Source organism: Hippocampus guttulatus, chromosome 8, assembly GCF_054856545.1.
Source record: "Hippocampus guttulatus isolate MCC_2025c chromosome 8, RoL_Hgut_1.0, whole genome shotgun sequence".
NCBI lineage: Eukaryota > Metazoa > Chordata > Actinopteri > Syngnathiformes > Syngnathidae > Hippocampus > Hippocampus guttulatus.
This window is the reverse complement of record NC_141268.1, coordinates 15,576,058-15,593,957: the sequence shown is the minus strand read 5'-3', so window position 1 is coordinate 15,593,957 and position 17,900 is coordinate 15,576,058. Positions and strand designations below refer to the sequence as shown.

Sequence of the window (17,900 nt, the reverse complement as noted above, 5' to 3'; positions counted from 1 at the left end):
CTCAAAACGTGCATGACGTCCCACGCGTCGGCTACAAGCTAAGTGTGAAAGTAAACAAGAAGCTGTCGTCCATTGACGTTAAAAGAAATTGGTTCACTTCTCCTGTCAATTTTATATCAGCTTCAATTCCATGCAACGACTCTCAGTCCCAAAAAGGTATCTGCGTTCAGCGCCTACGCTCCTCTATCATCATCCTCAGCTCCACCAACGCATACTGTCCAACAGCGCCAACATTACCGCTGAACAAAACGTAGCTGTGAAAAATAATGCCCATTACTGCTGCAAAAAAAACACAAGCGGCTACAGTCAAATTGCGCCAACATTCCCCCTTTCAAAATCAATGCGACACATTCTGTCGAGAAGGCGCAACCATCAAGCACAGATTCTTCTCATTCAACAAATGTCGTGGCCAAAACGGTGAAACAGTCCACAATGGGTCCATATGACAAAAGACAAAAACAGCAACAAAAAAAAAAAAAAAACAGCCTGCCAACTAAGGCACCGTATTAAAGTTAATTATCTGTGTAGCCACTTGTTGAAATTCAAACAACAGAATAGTTTTATGGTCGATTAAACATGCCTGCATTTAAAGTAAGTCAGTTTGTTAATACGTTGAGAAAGACTATTATTTCGGTATATACTATACAGTACTTCCTTTTTGAGACATTTTTGTTTGCTGGTGTGGTGTGATGCTTTTCTTTTCTTAAAATATGTCCATTGGCTGTTTAGACCTGTTACTTTTAGTAAGTATAGACAACCTAATCAAACAATAGCAATTTGAAAAACACTGTTATGGTATTTGGGTTTATACTAATTGGTGATTTTCTTACATGCAAGTTTTAAGAACGTTGCTTGTTTGAATTGGTCTACTAACGCGATTGCCTCACAAACATGTTTTTATCACTCCCATTCGCAAAATCGTAACCAACAGGGTTGTGTTTGAGCAAGTAGGCGTTGAGTTGTGCTTTGTGCCGCAAGAGTATCAGTGCGCTTGTATTGAATCCCCATGTCCCACGTACAGTACGTAGTTTTATATTTTTTAAAAGGTATAGAATTTGTGTGCCATTTACAGTACAGTACAGCACTCGAGAAAAGGTATGGATGTTATGCTCCAACACCCAAAAAACATAGAGGGGAGGTCAACGACAAACGCAGAGTAAAATAAAATGAATTTCAATTGACACGTTCGCTTCACGTATAAATCGGCATCACCCGTTATTATATCAAGCGCTCCTTCTCGCACTCATCCGCCCATCGGCTCTATGACGTATCATGAAAGAGCATGCGCCTCCCAACCCGCTGTAGTGTACCTGTTGGGTGCTTCTAAGTTTCACTTTTCTGTCCTCCGTCAGGTCAGGATGGAGGGCTCCAGTGTTGGCCGACATTCGTCAAGCTCTTGGCCGCCAGTCGAGAATCTTCCAGCCGAAGTGAAAGCTCTCCATGCGACGGTCCAGGTGAAGAAACAAGCCGTGAAGCGACACCACCACAAGCACAACCTAAAACACCGCTATGAGTTCCTGGAGACGCTCGGGAAAGGAACATATGGCAAAGTGAAGAAAGCGAGGGAGAGATCTGGCAGACTGGTAGGCTTTAATTATATATAATTTGTCTTTTTTAAGCTTTAATCAACATATACATTTAATTGGTGATAGTCTGAGAGCTTCTTGGTAATCTGTTCAGAAATAAAACAGATGGCACCAAGGTTCTTCCATGCAGAGTGCAGTTGAGAAAAAAGTCAGACACCGCACAATTTTTACGTAAACTAAAAGAATACTGCGTCAATGTTGTAGATGTTTGGGTAGCTGATCTGTCCCACTATGTCACAATCTGAAGGCAATTCTTGTCCCCGATCGTAGCAGCGGACTCTGAAACGTGTGAGGAATGTGCTCGTATCACAAAAGACGACACAAAAAAGAGATTGAATGCTCCTAAACCAGTCAATGCACACAAAGCTCTCCAACCGTAAAACCTCCAGTGGCTTGTAACCAACCGGGAAAGGCATTTGGGTGAGTGAGGCACTTCAGCGAAATTAAGGGGTGCACTTGGTTCTTTGCAGAGGTCAATATCACATCACTGGGACGTTTGGGGAAATAATGAAAACAAAATCTAACAGAAGACAAGTTACAACTTCTGATTTCTATCAACAGTGGGCTTCTCGTGTCAATTAAACATCAATATGACCTCAAAATCCAATCTTCAACATGAAATTGATCTCAAATTGATGTCACGTGCTGACTGGGATAGTTTGTTTTTTTATGAGAAATTAGCGAACTACAGTATTTAGAGCGGAATTGAAGCGGATCCAAATGGGACAGGAGAATTGAACCAATCTCTCTATTCGTCAATGGACGCTACAGTTTATTTTCAAATTTAGCTTGGAGCAGACGAGTGTGACGTCACGCGCCGTGGGCATGACGTCTCTGATCCGCTGGTGAAAGAGACTTTTGATTCTCCCTTTCATCTACAACTACTTCAAAGCGTATCTAGGAACAGTTGTTTCGACTATTATTCTGCATGTTTTATGTTATGTGTTCTGTTGCATTGTGTTTGGTATTTTATATTAAAGCTGTAAAGGGTTTTGTTACAGCTGTAGCTGTTGTGAAAGCGCTATCTAAATAAAGCTGTATTGTATTGCAAGCAAACTGTCAAACTGTACTGTCAGGTGGCAGTGAACTCACTTCACAAGTTGCAGCAGTTTGGCAGATCATGAAAGGAAAAAAATAAATAAATACCGACTGTAAGCCAACTGCCACTCCCAGTTTAAGTTTACGATCAAACTAGACACAAAGCAAAGGGAATAAAGCATTGTAAGTAAAAAATAAAGAACAACCTTGTATTAAGGCGAACACATAATTGAAAAGGCCACCGGCACACATCTGTATTCACAGTGCTATTACCTTTTAAAGCTATGGTTATTTGAACACAAACTCCGAGCAACACCTGTAGACGGATGAGATACAACACTCACAGGCATGTATTCTTTATCCTCTGCACAAAAAAATGATTCTAAATCTCTCCTGATCACTGAGTGACGCCTTTTTGTCTGTAGGATTGTTAGACTGCCCCCAGTGGCCAAGGTGGGCACAACAGGATTGAATTGAAGCTTTAAAACATGAACAAACTGATTAAATCTTTACTTTCAACTGAACTGTTATTGCTGCATGTTTTTATAAATTATAATTTCATAGTGTGATATTTTATAAGTGGTGATATTTATTTTTAGAAAAACATTTACAAAAATGTTGTTTGGTTTTTGGGGAGGCCGGAACAGATTAAGGGCACTTTCATTCAATTCAAAGGTAATAGATTGTCATGGAACTAAATTTTTATCAAAAGGCACCACTGTAGTTCAAAGTTTGTAAGCGTTCCACCAATTTCATTGACGTTCTTTATGAAAGTGTCTAATTAAACAGTACTGTCCGATAATGAATGCGAAAAGGTTTGACAGAAATTGGCTGAAATTTATCATATCCGCTTTAATATTGTCGTCTGAATTAATGGAGGTGTATTGAATTCTTTGACCATTTTTGAATTTTTCAGCATTACAATATTTTTTGAGTAGCCACTTAGGTGCTCGTTGGTCGATTTACCTGTCAGGGCTGCTTGAAAAGAAATATGAAAACGTAGATAAAGTAGGAATAACTTTGGAACCGTTACAACTGTGTAGTAAGTTTAGCACTCCACTGTATATTATGAGCCTTTCTGACATAAATGTTTTTGGGCTCTTAAAAACTTAGGTTTGTTTTAATTGCATTTTTTTTTCTCGCTATAACAACCCTACTCTGGGTCGCCAAATGTGTAACCATGTTAGTGCATCTTCCATTTCCAGAGCCTTTTGTCTATACCTTTACTGTTTGTTCTCCCAGCTACGGCTGGAATGTGAAGGGGTTTCCACCCCTGCCTTTTTCCAGACGGACTCTCTGCTTGATCTCAATTCATGACCTAAAAGTTTCGAGGGAGTGTCTCCGCGTCTGAGAAGCCATCGTCTTGTTTATCAGTAACGCTCATTGTTATGAGTTGTTTTTGTTTTGGGTTTTTTTTTTTGGTGTGAAAGTGCAAACAGAGATGGAATTTCCCTCCTTACACCTGTACACGTCACGTCACAGTTACTTGTTGAGTCGTGTCCCTCACATCACAGTACATGTTGAGTCGTGACCCCGCGCGCATGCGCCACAGGATGTGAGTTGGTGTCCGACAATCACCCCTGCCGACGTCTTGCTGAGCCTGCTGTCATAATACTGACAAGTACCAAGTGGCTGCTCTAAATGTGCTTCAAGCAAAATAGCCTTTAACTTAGTTGTAAATAAATACAACATTCCTCTGCTTTGTTTTTATTTACCTGCCCTACCAATAATAGCACAAAAGCACTACAGCGTATGTGATTTGACACAAGGAGAGGGGCGCCAGACAAGACGATAGCTTCATCCTGTATACTGGCTGCCACTTTGATCTGAACCACACTCATCTTCATTGAGTTCATAAAACCACAAGAGGAACGAAAATGACACATCACAGACTTCTGTTAAAAGCATCGCAATCCTAATTTGGATCAACCCCAAACTCTACACCCCAGTTCTGTGTTTCCAAGCCTTTAGTGAAGCAAATGTCCCCAAAAAGTATGATTGCTGAAATTAATGAGCCACAGCACCCATTGATGAGAGCCGCTCTCAGAGCTGTAATAGCACTAATTTGGTTTGTCACGTGCACAGGAAAACATCAAAGAATCCCTCACTTTCTCTTGATAGATTCCCTTTAAGAGAACAAGGAGAAATTGTTCTAAAAAAATATTTTACAGGTTTGCTAATTTATCCCCTCTGTATTTTGCCCACTCTGAAAAAACTGTAGCAAACGGCTCAATGTCTAAATGCTGATGCACAAATACTAGAGGAAAATATGTAGGCAGAGAAAAACACATTTTAAAAATGTCTCTATTAGTTCAAATTAATTTCCTGAAATTTCTTCCAATGAAAGAAGCCATCATAAATCCAAAATGTAATGCTTGTAATGTCCCACCAACTAATTTATGGCCTAAAACAACGGAAGCTATGCATTCTATTTGCTAAACAAATGTAAAATACCATTTATTCTTAACTCATTCACTCCCAAAGACGTTTTTAAACGTCTTTTCAGACTTGGTCCAGAATTGGCTGGTACTGAATGAGTTAAGTGGGAAAAACGCAAATTTTCTGACATATTAAAAAAACAAAACATGTTGTAGTGTTAAGTTGCAAAAGCAAATCAAAACAACCTAATAAGGTCGAGACCGGCATGCCTTTGTTGTTCTTCCACTTTCTGGGTGGGAGCACAGTTGCAGTCTGGTAGTGTTTGTACTGGAGCCCAAAGATTTTTCGGCTGTGGCTGCCGAGTACGTAGAACAAACTGCCGGTGACAAAGGGCGCACACACACTCCGATAACCTCACTGGGGTGTGAAGTCATCATGAGTCCGGCAGGCCCGTCTGACAGCTATTCAAACAAACGCAGGAAATCTGAGTTCGCAAAAGTCAGGAAAGGGAGTCTGAGCGGCGTGAGCCCCGCACTGACGCACACGACACCTCCAGCCCAGACGGTGATTCACGGCAGGATTGCCGGGTTGAAATGGACATGTCAAGTCTCCGCTTTGTACGCTTGTCTGTCGGGTAGCCCGGAGGCCTCGCAAATAAGAAGGCTATCCCAAACACCATCTGGTGCCTCATGATGACGCTTCTTAACCTTGAGGCTGAGTGGCGAGGAATGCCCGGCATCCCGGATCCAACACATGGATACCGGCTTCTCAAAAGTCTTTGATTATCAAGACCCGATTTCATACTTGTTACAGGATTCTTTTCAGGGTCCAGTATTTGAAGCATCATTACAACAGAAGCTTTATACGTCAGTGAACTATTCTTGTATTCGGTAATAGTTATTTTAGATTTTTTTCCCTTTTGAATTGTTCTCATGAGAGCCATTAGCTGTAAACAGATCGCTATGTTCTGCCAACAGGGTAATAATCAGCCTCATCTCTTCTTTGTAATGTATGATTCATTGAACAGATGGCCAAATACTGATAAGTTTAAAGAAAATTATTGTCAAGCCTTGGAGATGTTATTCTCATATATTCTCCGTGCTTCTTTTAAAAGGTTGCCATTAAGTCCATCAGAAAGGAGAAGATCAAGGATGAGCAAGACCTGGTTCACATTCGCCGAGAAATCGAGATCATGTCATCACTGTGTCACCCGCACATCATCACCATATACGAAGGTATGCGCACAGTGCAAGTGTTGGTTTTCTTTTTGGTTTTTGTGTAGAATGTCGTGCCTTTGTTTGGCCGCACACGTGAAGAGCGAAACATGATACTCGTAAACAGAGCTGTTTATATCAGTCTCCGATTGTTTGGTTCTGAGTGCGCTCACGCAAGCCTTTTGTGGCAACTGATGCTCTGTTACATAAGTCCGTGACTCCGCGTTGCATCAGAACGGCAATGTTGTGGGCAGCGCACATGGCCTTGTGTCTTCCAGCTCCCCGAATCAAAATTGCCTCAATGCGCACTTGTCGCTATGCATAGCGTTTATCCCAATTCGTTTGGCTGGCTAGAAATCTAAAAGACTAGAGACTCGACTCGGATTTGGGAGTTAAACACTCAGGATGTGACTTGAGACATGGTGTCACACTGTACACTGTGTGTATGGATGTATGTATGTGTGGTATTCCTCTCTAGTCCTGTAAGTGGTAGTAATGGCCAAATATTGCCATAGCAAAAATTGCTATTGCAACTATTGTTACCTGAATTGTATGAAATCTGTATTTCAGCTGTGTTGGATCTCACTAGATTGTGCATAGTCTGAATTGCCATATGTCAGTACATTGAATTCCGATTAGTATTTGGCTGAAATGGTTTTATCTGTCCTTTTCAGTATTTGAGAACAAGGACAAAATCGTGATTGTGATGGAGTATGCTAGCCGGGGGGACTTGTACGACTTCATCTGTGACAGGAGGCACATCTCCGAGCGCGAGTCGAGGCACTTCTTCAGACAGATTGTGTCCGCTGTGCACTACTGCCATCAGGTAAGGATGCGTTTAAATCTCACGCGTTCATCCAATAAGTTCAACAGAGGACATGTGTTATGACAGCTGGACTTTGCAACGTTTTTGCATGATCCACATGGCAGCTTTGTGCACATGAATGATGCAGAGCTCCTCCTCAGACCAATTGCTCAGCTCGTGTTCCTTCTAGGACATCAGAACCCCCCCGCTGTTGCATAATGACCATTATTAACTGTCAGCTGGCTGATTGGAACGGGGATGCTATGAGAACAATGGCGGTGGGGGGGGCTAAAGGCCAACCATTCCAACACACACATTCACGTTCGCTAATGAGGGCGCGATGGAACAAAACAAGCACACTCGCACACCATCGGCCCACTCCAGCAGGCCAAAAGCTAAAGCTTCAGTGGTGGTGCTTGACATGTAGACTAGATAATATTTACACAGTAAATTAACCTATCATGTTCACGTCAACCACCTGTTTTGTTTTTATCGGCCTCTCGTACAAAGGGCCATTGTAAAATGTTGGCTATGTTTGGCCCAACTTTGAATCATAAAAATGTGCAGACAATAGATCTTCATACCAAATCGACAGTGCTACACAGCATGTCCCTGGCTAGAAGCGAGCAGATGACTTGCATTTTTTCAAAGGCAAATATTCATGGAAGGCATGCCCCCCACAGAGCCAAGGACAATGCAGCATAGCTGACGCACCAGGAAAAGAAGAAAGAATGCGTTCCAACCTGGGGGGGGATAATCCGTTTATGTAGTGTAGACTAACACACTATAAAATGTCAAGGATTGTCATGTACGGAATTTCACGGACGCAATGTTGTGAAAATAACTGATATGGACTATTTTTTTCTTCTTCTTCTTTTCAGAATGGAATAGTTCACCGGGACCTGAAACTGGAGAATATTTTACTCGATGGCAATGGCAACGTGAAGGTATACAGCTGTCTGTAACTTATTATACAGTTGTGTCCAAGACCAAAAAAAATGACATCAAAAAACATCATTGATTTTAAGTGATCAACTGTACTCTAAATGGACAAAGGTATTGGGACACCTGGTCATGAGACTTGAACAAATGTGTTTGTAGGACATTTTTGTCCATTAGTGCTGTGAGGTCAGAGGTCATTTCTGTTGAGGACCTGGCTCACATATTCTGCTCTAGTTCATCCCAAGGTGCTTGGAAACAAAACCATCCGAGCATGCTTTTTCAACCCTCGCAGTGTTCAATGGGGAACAGTCTTGTGAAAAGGCGCACTCACCCAATTGATTAGTTCTGAGTGGAAGGTGTGTCTCAATAGATTTGTCCAAAGTATTTGGTATGTTTTTAGTTAGGAAGCGACTGAAAGTTCAATGTGTCTATCTCGCGCTTTATTTGTTCCAGATTGCAGACTTTGGCCTGTCAAACCTTTATCACGGAGACGAGTACCTACAGACATTCTGCGGTAGCCCGTTGTACGCATCTCCAGAGATTGTAAATGGTCGGCCATATCGTGGACCGGAGGTGGACACGTGGTCTCTTGGGGTGCTGTTGTATACGATGGTTCACGGCACCATGCCCTTTGATGGGACCAACCACAAGTCACTCGTCCAGCAGATCAGCACTGGAAATTACCGAAAACCAAACAAACCCTCTGGTGAGTGTTTCATAATTTCTTTACAGGGAGAATAATTTATAGCTGCTATTGTACCTCAGACAGAGGTTATGCATAAAGTAGATCGTTTTTCATGATGTTCCCATAAAATTTTGTCTGGAAACTACACATTCCTTGTCTGAATTTAATACAGTTTATGTTTGTGTATGAGGTGTGCCAAAAGAGATCCTGGGTTGGTGTCACAAAAGCTATATTTCAAATCCAAACTTTCCGAGTCTCTGAACAATGCCTTTAATAAAATCCCGGAATGTCTATTCCAGCATGATCTGCAGCTCTGTTGTCTTGGCCATCTTGATGTTGTGCAGGTCTCTAAAACGGATCACTTTAAATAACCCCCTTGAGCCGGGGAATGAAAAAGGGGGAGGTGGGGGTCACAAAGCCAGGTCAGATGAGTAAGGCAGGCTTCTTCTTTCTTCGCCAGGAACCGCCAGATGCTCAGGGAATTTAAAAAAAGCAGCCATGAGTTGTGCTGCTACAACTCTCTTCCTGAACACTGAACAAAGCTAAACCACCACAGGATCTCTTTGTATACTTGCCGGGTGATTGTCTGTCCCACATTGAAGGGAAAACATCAAGTTTGGGTTTGAAATATATATTTTTTGTGTCATCAAGCCTGGAAACTTACTGATACATATTTTATGCTGGATCAGAAGATGGAATGCCAAATAAAGATATATTCCAGATGAAGCATTAAAGTCATCCATTGAATATCATTTTGGATCAAAATGGAATTGTTGATTATGACTTAATGATGTAATTTCCAATGCTGCAGACAAATAATACATTTTCTTGACCCCTCTTGCTTCCTGACAGATGCGTGTGGTCTCATTCGTTGGATGCTAATGGTAAACCCTGAGCGCAGAGCTACAATTGAGGAGATCGCGGGACACTGGTGGCTCAACTGGGGTTACCAGCAGTCAGTCCTGGCCGAGACAAAGGCCAGCCAAGCTGAGGAGACCGCATCGACAGCCTCTCCGTCGACGCAGCACCAGGCCGGGTTGGCCTGCGTCGCCAGCTGGCTGCGGCGAACGTCAAGGCCTTTGCTGGAGAATGGCTCCAAGATGCGCTGCCTGCTCCGCTCGCAGGGTAGTGGCGCGGGCGATGTGGTGCGCCAACGCTCTGTGCGTAGGTCACGAAAGGAGAATAATGTCTCTCAGCCCATCCATGAAGGGGCTACAGACACTCGGCCTTCTAAAGGAATACTAAAAAGAAGAAACAGTGTGAAACAGAGGGTGACGAACGAGACTCCGGTTGAGGTTTCAGCTGAGCAGCAGAACATTTTGGGTTTGCCCACTCCAGAAAGTGAACGTGACCCCTCTTCTGCAATGCGACCTCGCAAAGGTATCCTAAAGAAGCCCACAGAGCAGGAATCTGGCTATTACTCATCCTCTCCTGAGAACAGTGACTCTGGCTGTGTTCCACAATCTAAAGCGTGCCCCTCAGCGTCAACCCACAGGAAAGGCATCCTCAAGCGAAATGGAAAGTTTTCCTCAGATGGGTTGCAGGAGTTTGGTTCATTGGATCAGCTGACTGTTTCATTACCCAGCAGGGGCGCCAGGGTGAGATCAAGTGGCGCCATCAGCGAGGACAGCATTCTGTCCTCAGAGTCGTTTGACCAGCTCGATCTTCCAGACCGTGTAGGACTTCCAGCACGGCCGGGCAAAGCTGGCGGGCCCGCCATGAGAGGGTGTGTGTCCGCTGACAACCTGCTGGACATTCAAGAAGACGGTATTCTCGGAGATGGGCTGCAGAGGCAGTGGAACTGCTACGATGCCGGAGTGGCTGACAGTGCCTTCTCCATTACAGACTGCGATAATGTCACTGAGGCTTACAAGCAGGCCTTGATGATTCACAGCCCTGCTCCGAGATGAACGCCAATGAAGGCGCTGTCGCTTTCGCACATGTCTCTCGATCATACGCCAAAGTGCATTCTGACAAGAGAGTAGCGCACAATCGGCAGCATCTTAGCGGCCAACATCAGGAATTGCACACACCAAAAAAAAAAGGGAAGAGGGAGAAATATTTTATGGCTCGATCGGGTTAAAATGATCGTTGTAAAAAATGCGAGGTGGGGTCTCAGGTGCTCAAACTTTGAATAAGTAAAGAGCATCATCAAAAATCACCCTAAAACCAAAACATCTTGAATGTAAGTTTGTGTAGGACCATCGGTCATTTGGGGATCCTTCTTGGACCTATTATGATATGTATTCAGAGTCCTTTTTTGGGGGGGGGTTGTTTTTTTTGTGTTTTTTTTCCACCCAGACACTTAAGAAAAGTATTTATGGCTTCATGGCACTTTTATCATTTAATGTCATTGTCAGTCAGGTTCAACTTGAGTCCTGCTTCTCTATATTAGTTGTTGCAACTTTTACTGCATTTTATGATGGAAGCAAATTTCCAACAATTCCTGATGCCAAAGAGCAGTCTCGTGAACACACGTGGATCCGTTTGTCTTTAAATGCCCAAGTGCTCAGGACTAATTATTTCCAATCCGTGTGTTCTTTTGAAATGATGCGGTCCAAATTTGAAAGATGATCGGAATAACAACAAACTGACGCATAACAAGCGTAACCTGTTAAACCTGCCGCTACACCCAAATCTACACTATTGCATGTGCACAGGTATAGCCACTGTCTTTCAACAGATGTTTTCCAGTCACAATTCAGGCAAGACGGCAGCATTTGTTTGAAGTAAATAGTGAGCTTTATTAGCTAAATGTTCATCTGTAACGGATGAAGTAAATGATGGTGCTTGGGTGTCTTTGGGTTTATGGCTCAGGTCCTGCATTTTATTTGGAAGAACTATAGAAAATGTATTAAAGCCAGATAAGAGGTTTTATTCTTTCTCTTGATAGCTTAAATGTGAATACTCCTTACAAATACAGTGAACAGACGTGTCCATTCTGCGTTTATGATATTAAAATGCTTATGAAAGAAATATTTGGCATATATGCTCTTGATTTTGTTCCAGGACATCAAACTTTTATTTCACACTGGAAATCCTCACATTATTTCGAAATCACAACGGTGAATAATAACATCAGAAAGTGACAAGTTATTACACGATAGCCAATAAATGGGGTGGAATTACTTTTATAATTGCACATAAAACCCCAAAAAAAGCACCCAGAACTGCAAACCTGAAACTGGAATGGTGATATGGCAATGTTTGTGTTTCAGTTTTTCTTTGACAAACTGAAGGTTCTCCAGAATGTAAAGCCGATGTGAATGTGTATACAGTGCATGAAAGGTTGAAATTGTCAGCATTTCAGTTAGATTTTGTCATTTCAAGAATTTAAAGAGCAGTGTTCATAAAAGCAAGTGTTCATATTTTTTTGGTACAATTTCATGTTCGCTTAGGTCCTTTTGTTGAGAACTCGATTTTTCTTCCATGTGCCAAAGTTATCGCCTGGTATGACACTCTTGTGACTGGGATGAGTGCATCAATAAAAGAAAATAAAAAGTAAGCAAGTGCTGCCTCATGTTGTCAGTCATTTACATGCAATTATTTTATGTAATGCAGAGCTTGAACACATTTACGGTAACATTGATGTTGAAGCCAAACACGTTTACAGTCGATTTAGATTCCAAACATGGGACATGGATGCAATCTAAAACATTTGAAACTCGAGTAGTTATGGCTAGCTTTGAGTCCCAAGTGTGTGGTGTAAGAAAGGCATACCAATGTAAATGGGCAACAACGAATGAGTGTTTGAAAACTTCTGCGGTAACTTTGAAAGTACCTCAAAACAATCTGCAACATTGCATCACATCTTCAACCTGTGTCAACCCCCGTAAGTGATCTAAACGCTGTGATTAACTTGTTACGTGTAAGCAAAAAGACATTTCGGCCCGCCACATTCACACTTGCCTGTGGTGTCAGGGCGGAGTTTCCAGCTGGCTTTCACCGGGCGTCAATGACGTCAATAAAAGATGGTCAACATCAGCGGGAGCCTGACTGACCTCTGATCTGCAAACAGCGGCTTGGAAAGGGGAAGAAGGCAGGATGAGATCCACTGCTCTCTGCAACTGACTGTAGCAGAGGAGGACGGAGCCCTGTGGCCGAGGTGAAGCACAAAAGAACAAAATGTTCAACAGCAGGCCAGAGAGAACATGAACGGTGATCGATATTCGATTGCCTACGGTTGCTGTTCGTTATTTTTTTGCTTGAGCAGGTCACTCGAATAAAAGCATCTGCTATAATGAATGCACAGTGGAAGCTCGGTTTTGGTATGAATAGCTTTCATACACTTTGGTTTTCAAGCTTTTTTCAGCCCAATTTTGTCCTGGTTTTGGTATAGCTGCTTTGTTTTTAGAAAATTTAAAGGGTCCCACATGAAGCTTTTTGGGTGGTGGCTCAGTCGCACCATCATGAGCCATGTTGTGATGGCCCTCCCAGAACTGGGACTGGCCCTGTATGATGAGTTTCATTATTTCATATTTATCATCTTCATACTGTATTGTTTAAGCTTTTCGGAAAATACCACTTCTGTGTCGTTACTTTTTCTGGTGTTATTGTCAATTCATGTAATTATTTCATATTGTATTGTATTTTTTTTTAATATTTCTGGGTGCCTGGAATGGAGTAATAACACTTACCTATGAGAAATATTGCTATTGTTTTTGTACAGTTTGGTTTCAGTTTTTTCATCTCGAAAACCGTGTTTTCCACTGCAGTTGAAAGTGAAACTGTAAACATGATCCTTACCAGATCAATGACCAGGAGATTAGCCAGAAACTTGAGCAGTGAGTCAGACGAGTCCACCAAGTTGAGCCTCTGCATTGCGGTGCTCACACAGGCACAAGCAAGGGTGGAGGGCAAAAAGTCAAAAGACTTCAACTCTGGGAATGAATGAAGAAATACATAGAACATAGAACTCTGGAAAGCAAATACCTCAGTGAAGTAACATGTCTAAGTGTTGAGTGCTTAGTATTTTGTATAAATGAGAACATAAACTAATGCTCAGAAGAAATAATTGATCATCAATTTAAAAACATTTTTTAAAATCTGTTTTGTTTAATTGACTGAATACTTTCATCTTTCTTATCCCCCAACACATTTACAGACATTTTCACTGAATGGAAAGTACAGAAGTCATACTCAAGAAGGCAGAAGTACAATTTCAAAATGCAGAAGTTATTTGTTTTGCATGCATGAGGAACAAAAGCACTTTAAAAGCTGTCATTGGCTAAAATGTGACAATCGGACATATCATCTTCAACGCCTCAGGGAGGAGAAGTGCCGAGACACCAAGTCTACCGTTCAAGCCTTCCCAGCACACCTCTGCGAATGGGTCACAATGTAAGGGAACTGCGAGTTGTCATAACTTTTTTGGTGGGGGGGGTTTTGTGTCACAGAGCATCTAAAGCTGTCGCCTGGGGCAGCACTGCAGAGCTTCGTGAGAAGCGTGGGCTGAATAGGGGGACAGCAGTCATTCACTGCACACAATACTGAATTATACAAACTCAGCTCTCTGTCCCCTAAATGAACTGCTGACACAACACAATCAAACTTATAGCTGCAGAGCATCCACTGTTCCCAATGGTCAAAGTCACCTTATTTCCACAGTTAACGCTCAGTTTGAAAATGACTACAATGGCAGGCCAGCATAGACCTCTGCCAAGACACGACTATCTTAAGTTTATGATCAATACTAAACTCTAACATTTTAATGAAATAAACCCTCCTGCTGAACTCGGTCTGGATTCATTTCTAAGATTTCAGAAATTAAGACATATGTTAATGATGAACACACTGTTCGATGACATGCCAAGCAAGGCAAGCCCTGAAGTAAATATTAAACATGTGTGAAATATGTGGATAGAAACGTTCAGTGTAATAAATCTGCTTTTAATACGATTTTAAAATGTCTACATTTTGTGCAGGCAATTTATTTTTATTTTTTTGCTACTACTTTCCAATGGGGCTGCCGACTGGTGAGCGCATCAGCCTCACAGTGCAGAGGTGCAGGGTTCGATTACGGCTCTGGGCTTCCTGTGTGGGGTTTGCATGTTCTTCCCGTGCCTACGTGGGTTTTCTCCGGGTACTCCGGTTTCCTCCCACATTCCAAAAACATGCGTGGCAAGTAAATGGAACATTGAGGATAAGATAGTAGTATCTGTTTGGTTCATCATTATTCAAACATATCAGAAAGGAACTCTGGGCCTCAAGTACTAAATGCTTTGAAGACTTGTAGCGCGACTTTAAAATTGATTCATTAACTTGGCATTGGTGGCATGGACTCAGTTGTCCCTGGTTGGAACTCCAGCAGTAGTGTTTAGCGAGAGCTGCTATTTCGTGCTCTTTTTTGAGGGGGTAGTAGTGGTCAATCTTATTAAGATGAAGGCATGATGACCCTTCCACAAAGTTAAATATTTACCAAAGTGAGTAGGAAAACAAAAGGAGATTAAGATATCCTTGCAGGATATAATGATAAAATGTGTTCAAATGCAAGGGGTGCAATATCAAGCAATTTAAAAAAAAAAAAAAAAAACTAGCTGGCACTGTGATCTTATCAGTGCACAATTCATATTGACGTTTGCCGGATTTTATGTAACATTGTTATGCAACTCACCGATGGTTGCCAGTGCGACGTAGGAGTGAACATGTCGTCGCACGTTGGGAAGGTGCTGGGCTTGGAGAAAGGAGAGCCCGTGAAGAATTGGCTCCAGGAAGTCAGAGGGGAGCACAGAAGCCAGACCCCAGTCTAACCCGGACACCACTGACACCTCGAACTGCTGCAACAAACACACACACACACACACACACACACACACACACAGGATTTTACCATGCCTGATTGTGTGATTATCAGTGCCTCAAAATTTATAGCTGCCCATGAACCATCAATAAACGCCTGTTGTGGCCTGTTTAACCAAACGGTGTTATTTAAGAGATCCTTTTCGGGAATTGAAAGGATAAATGATCCACTTTATGAGGGGGGGGGGGGGGGAGAACACTAGAGGAATGTTTGTGCAGCTCAAATGTTTTTTCTGCTGTTTTGTCCTATTAACCTTCAGACTTTGCTGTGACAAGTTGGGAAACACTTTGAGTGAACCATCTACCGGCACCTACTATTTTGGTGAAAACAGGTCATGGTAGACAAATTCAGGCATTAGGATTGTGTTTTTATCGAGCAGCATTAAAAAGTGTGTTTCTAATAGTTTGGTTACCTTGCTGTCTACTGTCAGCATGACAAAGCATTGTTATATTTTTAGATTTGTGAAAGGATAAGGTAGGGCCTAAGGAAAGAACCCATTCAAAGAAGAACCATGATTTTTGTCCCCACATTTCCTCTTGTGTTGCTGAGGGTGTAATTATACACACGCCGGATTTCTGTGTGGGCAGTGTTGAAAATGGATAGTTGGCTGGATGGATGGATGGATTTCCCCACTGTATGCAGCTTATTGAAATGTTTCAGTCACATTCAGAAGGTTTATAGACAATTTTCTGATGTCACCTGGGATATAATACTTTGGGATTTTTCATTATACCGTATTTAGTTTTTCTTGTGTTTTGGATCTTAATCCAATACCTTGTTGCAGTAGTATTACTGTATATGGAACGTACATATGTCAGAAATCTCGGATTCTTTGACTACCAGAATGGCAGGTGGCTCCCGCCATAACAGCTATCCAGCTTTGAGGAAAATTTCAGGAGTCAATGCTGTTTTAGCTAAAGCAAGCCAAGCTGTAAACTATTCCCAAAACTTTGACAACTCTAAACTGTCCTTAGTTGTAAATGATTGTTCGTCTCTATATCCGCTGTGATTGGCTGGTGACCAGTCCAAGGTTTACCCCACCTGAATAGGCCCCAGCGCTAATGACAACAAGCAGTAAAGAATATGGATGGATGGAAGTCTGGATCGTGATCATTGATTGCATGTTCAGGAGACACATTTACCAGGATTTCTGGCAATGAAATAGAGAGGTTGGTGTAGATGCAGAGCTTGCTGGCTGTCAGAGGAACCATCTCTCTCATCTTGGAGGCCAGCAACATGGCGACGACCCCTAAAAGCTGCAGCATAGGGTCTCGCACAGCATGGCAGCTCAGGTAAGAGTCCAGGTAGTGGACCGCAAGCGGGAACACCTCCTCCTCACATTTCTGTTCCTCACATACCTAGAGGAAAACACAGTTAGCACCACAGAAACCCTATTAAACTCACACATAAAACTGTTAGAAAACCTGGAACATCCAAATGATCACTGTCTTCCTCTTGAGCGCCTGGATGTTCTGCTGGATTCCAGGCAAATGAGAAGACACTCGGCGACTGGTTCCCTCCTCCAGGGCTCTCAGGCTCTGAACAGCACGGAGGTTCCCAAATAATTCCAAGTCGTAGCCCGCCCGTACAGCCACGTCATAATCAAACACCAGTTGAGGGTCACAATATTCATCCTTGGAAAAAGTTAGATAAAGAACAAACACTAAATATCATAAACAAATGAGCAATTGGATCTTTCAGTATAAAGTGTTCCCCAAAATTTTGAATAATTTTAAATATCAATAGCTGGCAAACTAAAACGTAGATTAAATTTATACTGAATATTAACATGAATTAAAAGTGATGACTCTTCATCATTGGGGTAATTTGATAAAAGCATGCCAAAGAAATTATAACTCCTGGGAACAGTTTCAATTTGTGGGAAAATATGAATCGATGTCTTTTAACACATCTTTTTAAAATTTAGTCATTTGAACGAGAATTTACTGTTATTTCACTAAGAAATCATTCTTAACGCCCATTTGTCTTAGCTTAGCTGCTAGCGTGTTTGGGTTTCCTTCGATATCATTGCCGTAAATATGAGCACAGCATGTCTTAATCTCTTTAAAACTCGCGGGGCATGTATTAATAAGATATCAGAGGAGGTAGCTTACAAAGTCGACCAAACTGGAAAAACTTACCGGGCTCAGAGATTTGGTGCCCACCATGGACATTTTAGCATTTAAATGTTAGCATTCAATTGCTGCTCTATGAACAAACCGGTCGTTCAGATTTAGCCACGCTTTATGGGACTGACACCAATTTCAATTTCAACTACTGTAGATAACGCTGGTCGTAATCGGAGGTGGCTGTATGTTTCCTAATAAGTATTTTTGACGTTCATTTTAAAATGTCTACTTTTTTTGTAGCACATCGGGCTTTTTTAGATATTTCAATTTTCTGCTTATAATGTTTGACCGATAAAAACCTTGTGCACTACGGATTTTACCAT

General features: G+C 42.0%; 2 protein-coding genes across 2 annotated transcripts; one reads left to right on the top strand and one right to left on the bottom strand.

Annotated features, from left to right (window-relative positions):
* The first annotated feature begins 1,297 nt into the window (after positions 1 to 1,297).
* On the top strand, positions 1,298 to 12,160 carry nuak2 (NUAK family, SNF1-like kinase, 2). Its single transcript, XM_086117937.1, has 6 exons — positions 1,298 to 1,583; positions 6,118 to 6,238; positions 6,892 to 7,043; positions 7,904 to 7,969; positions 8,418 to 8,670; positions 9,502 to 12,160. The coding sequence occupies exons 1-6, from the start codon at positions 1,359 to 1,361 to the stop codon at positions 10,557 to 10,559; spliced, it is 1,875 nt and encodes a 624-aa protein (XP_085974063.1). The 5' UTR covers positions 1,298 to 1,358; the 3' UTR covers positions 10,560 to 12,160.
* Positions 12,161 to 12,238: 78 nt separating this feature from the next.
* On the bottom strand, positions 12,239 to 17,622 carry ccnd3 (cyclin D3). Its single transcript, XM_086117406.1, has 6 exons — positions 17,590 to 17,622; positions 16,873 to 17,082; positions 16,591 to 16,806; positions 15,263 to 15,425; positions 13,396 to 13,529; positions 12,239 to 12,743 (listed from the first exon to the last, which is right to left on the bottom strand). The coding sequence occupies exons 1-6, from the start codon at positions 17,620 to 17,622 to the stop codon at positions 12,567 to 12,569; spliced, it is 933 nt and encodes a 310-aa protein (XP_085973532.1). The 3' UTR covers positions 12,239 to 12,566.
* Positions 17,623 to 17,900: the final 278 nt, after the last annotated feature.

Coding starts and splice junctions, on each gene's coding strand:
- ccnd3 (XM_086117406.1), bottom strand. CDS start 17,622: ATGTCCATGGTGGGCACCAAATCTCTGAGCCCG. Junction 16,807..16,872: donor TGATCATTTGGATGTTCCAG/GTTTTCTAACAG, acceptor GTTTTCCTCTAG/GTATGTGAGGAACAGAAATG. Junction 12,744..13,395: donor ATCTCCTGGTCATTGATCTG/GTAAGGATCATG, acceptor CCTCGGCCACAG/GGCTCCGTCCTCCTCTGCTA.
- nuak2 (XM_086117937.1), top strand. CDS start 1,359: ATGGAGGGCTCCAGTGTTGGCCGACATTCGTCAAGCTCTTGGCCGCCA. Junction 6,239..6,891: donor CATCATCACCATATACGAAG/GTATGCGCACAG, acceptor TGTCCTTTTCAG/TATTTGAGAACAAGGACAAA. Junction 7,044..7,903: donor CTGTGCACTACTGCCATCAG/GTAAGGATGCGT, acceptor TCTTCTTTTCAG/AATGGAATAGTTCACCGGGA.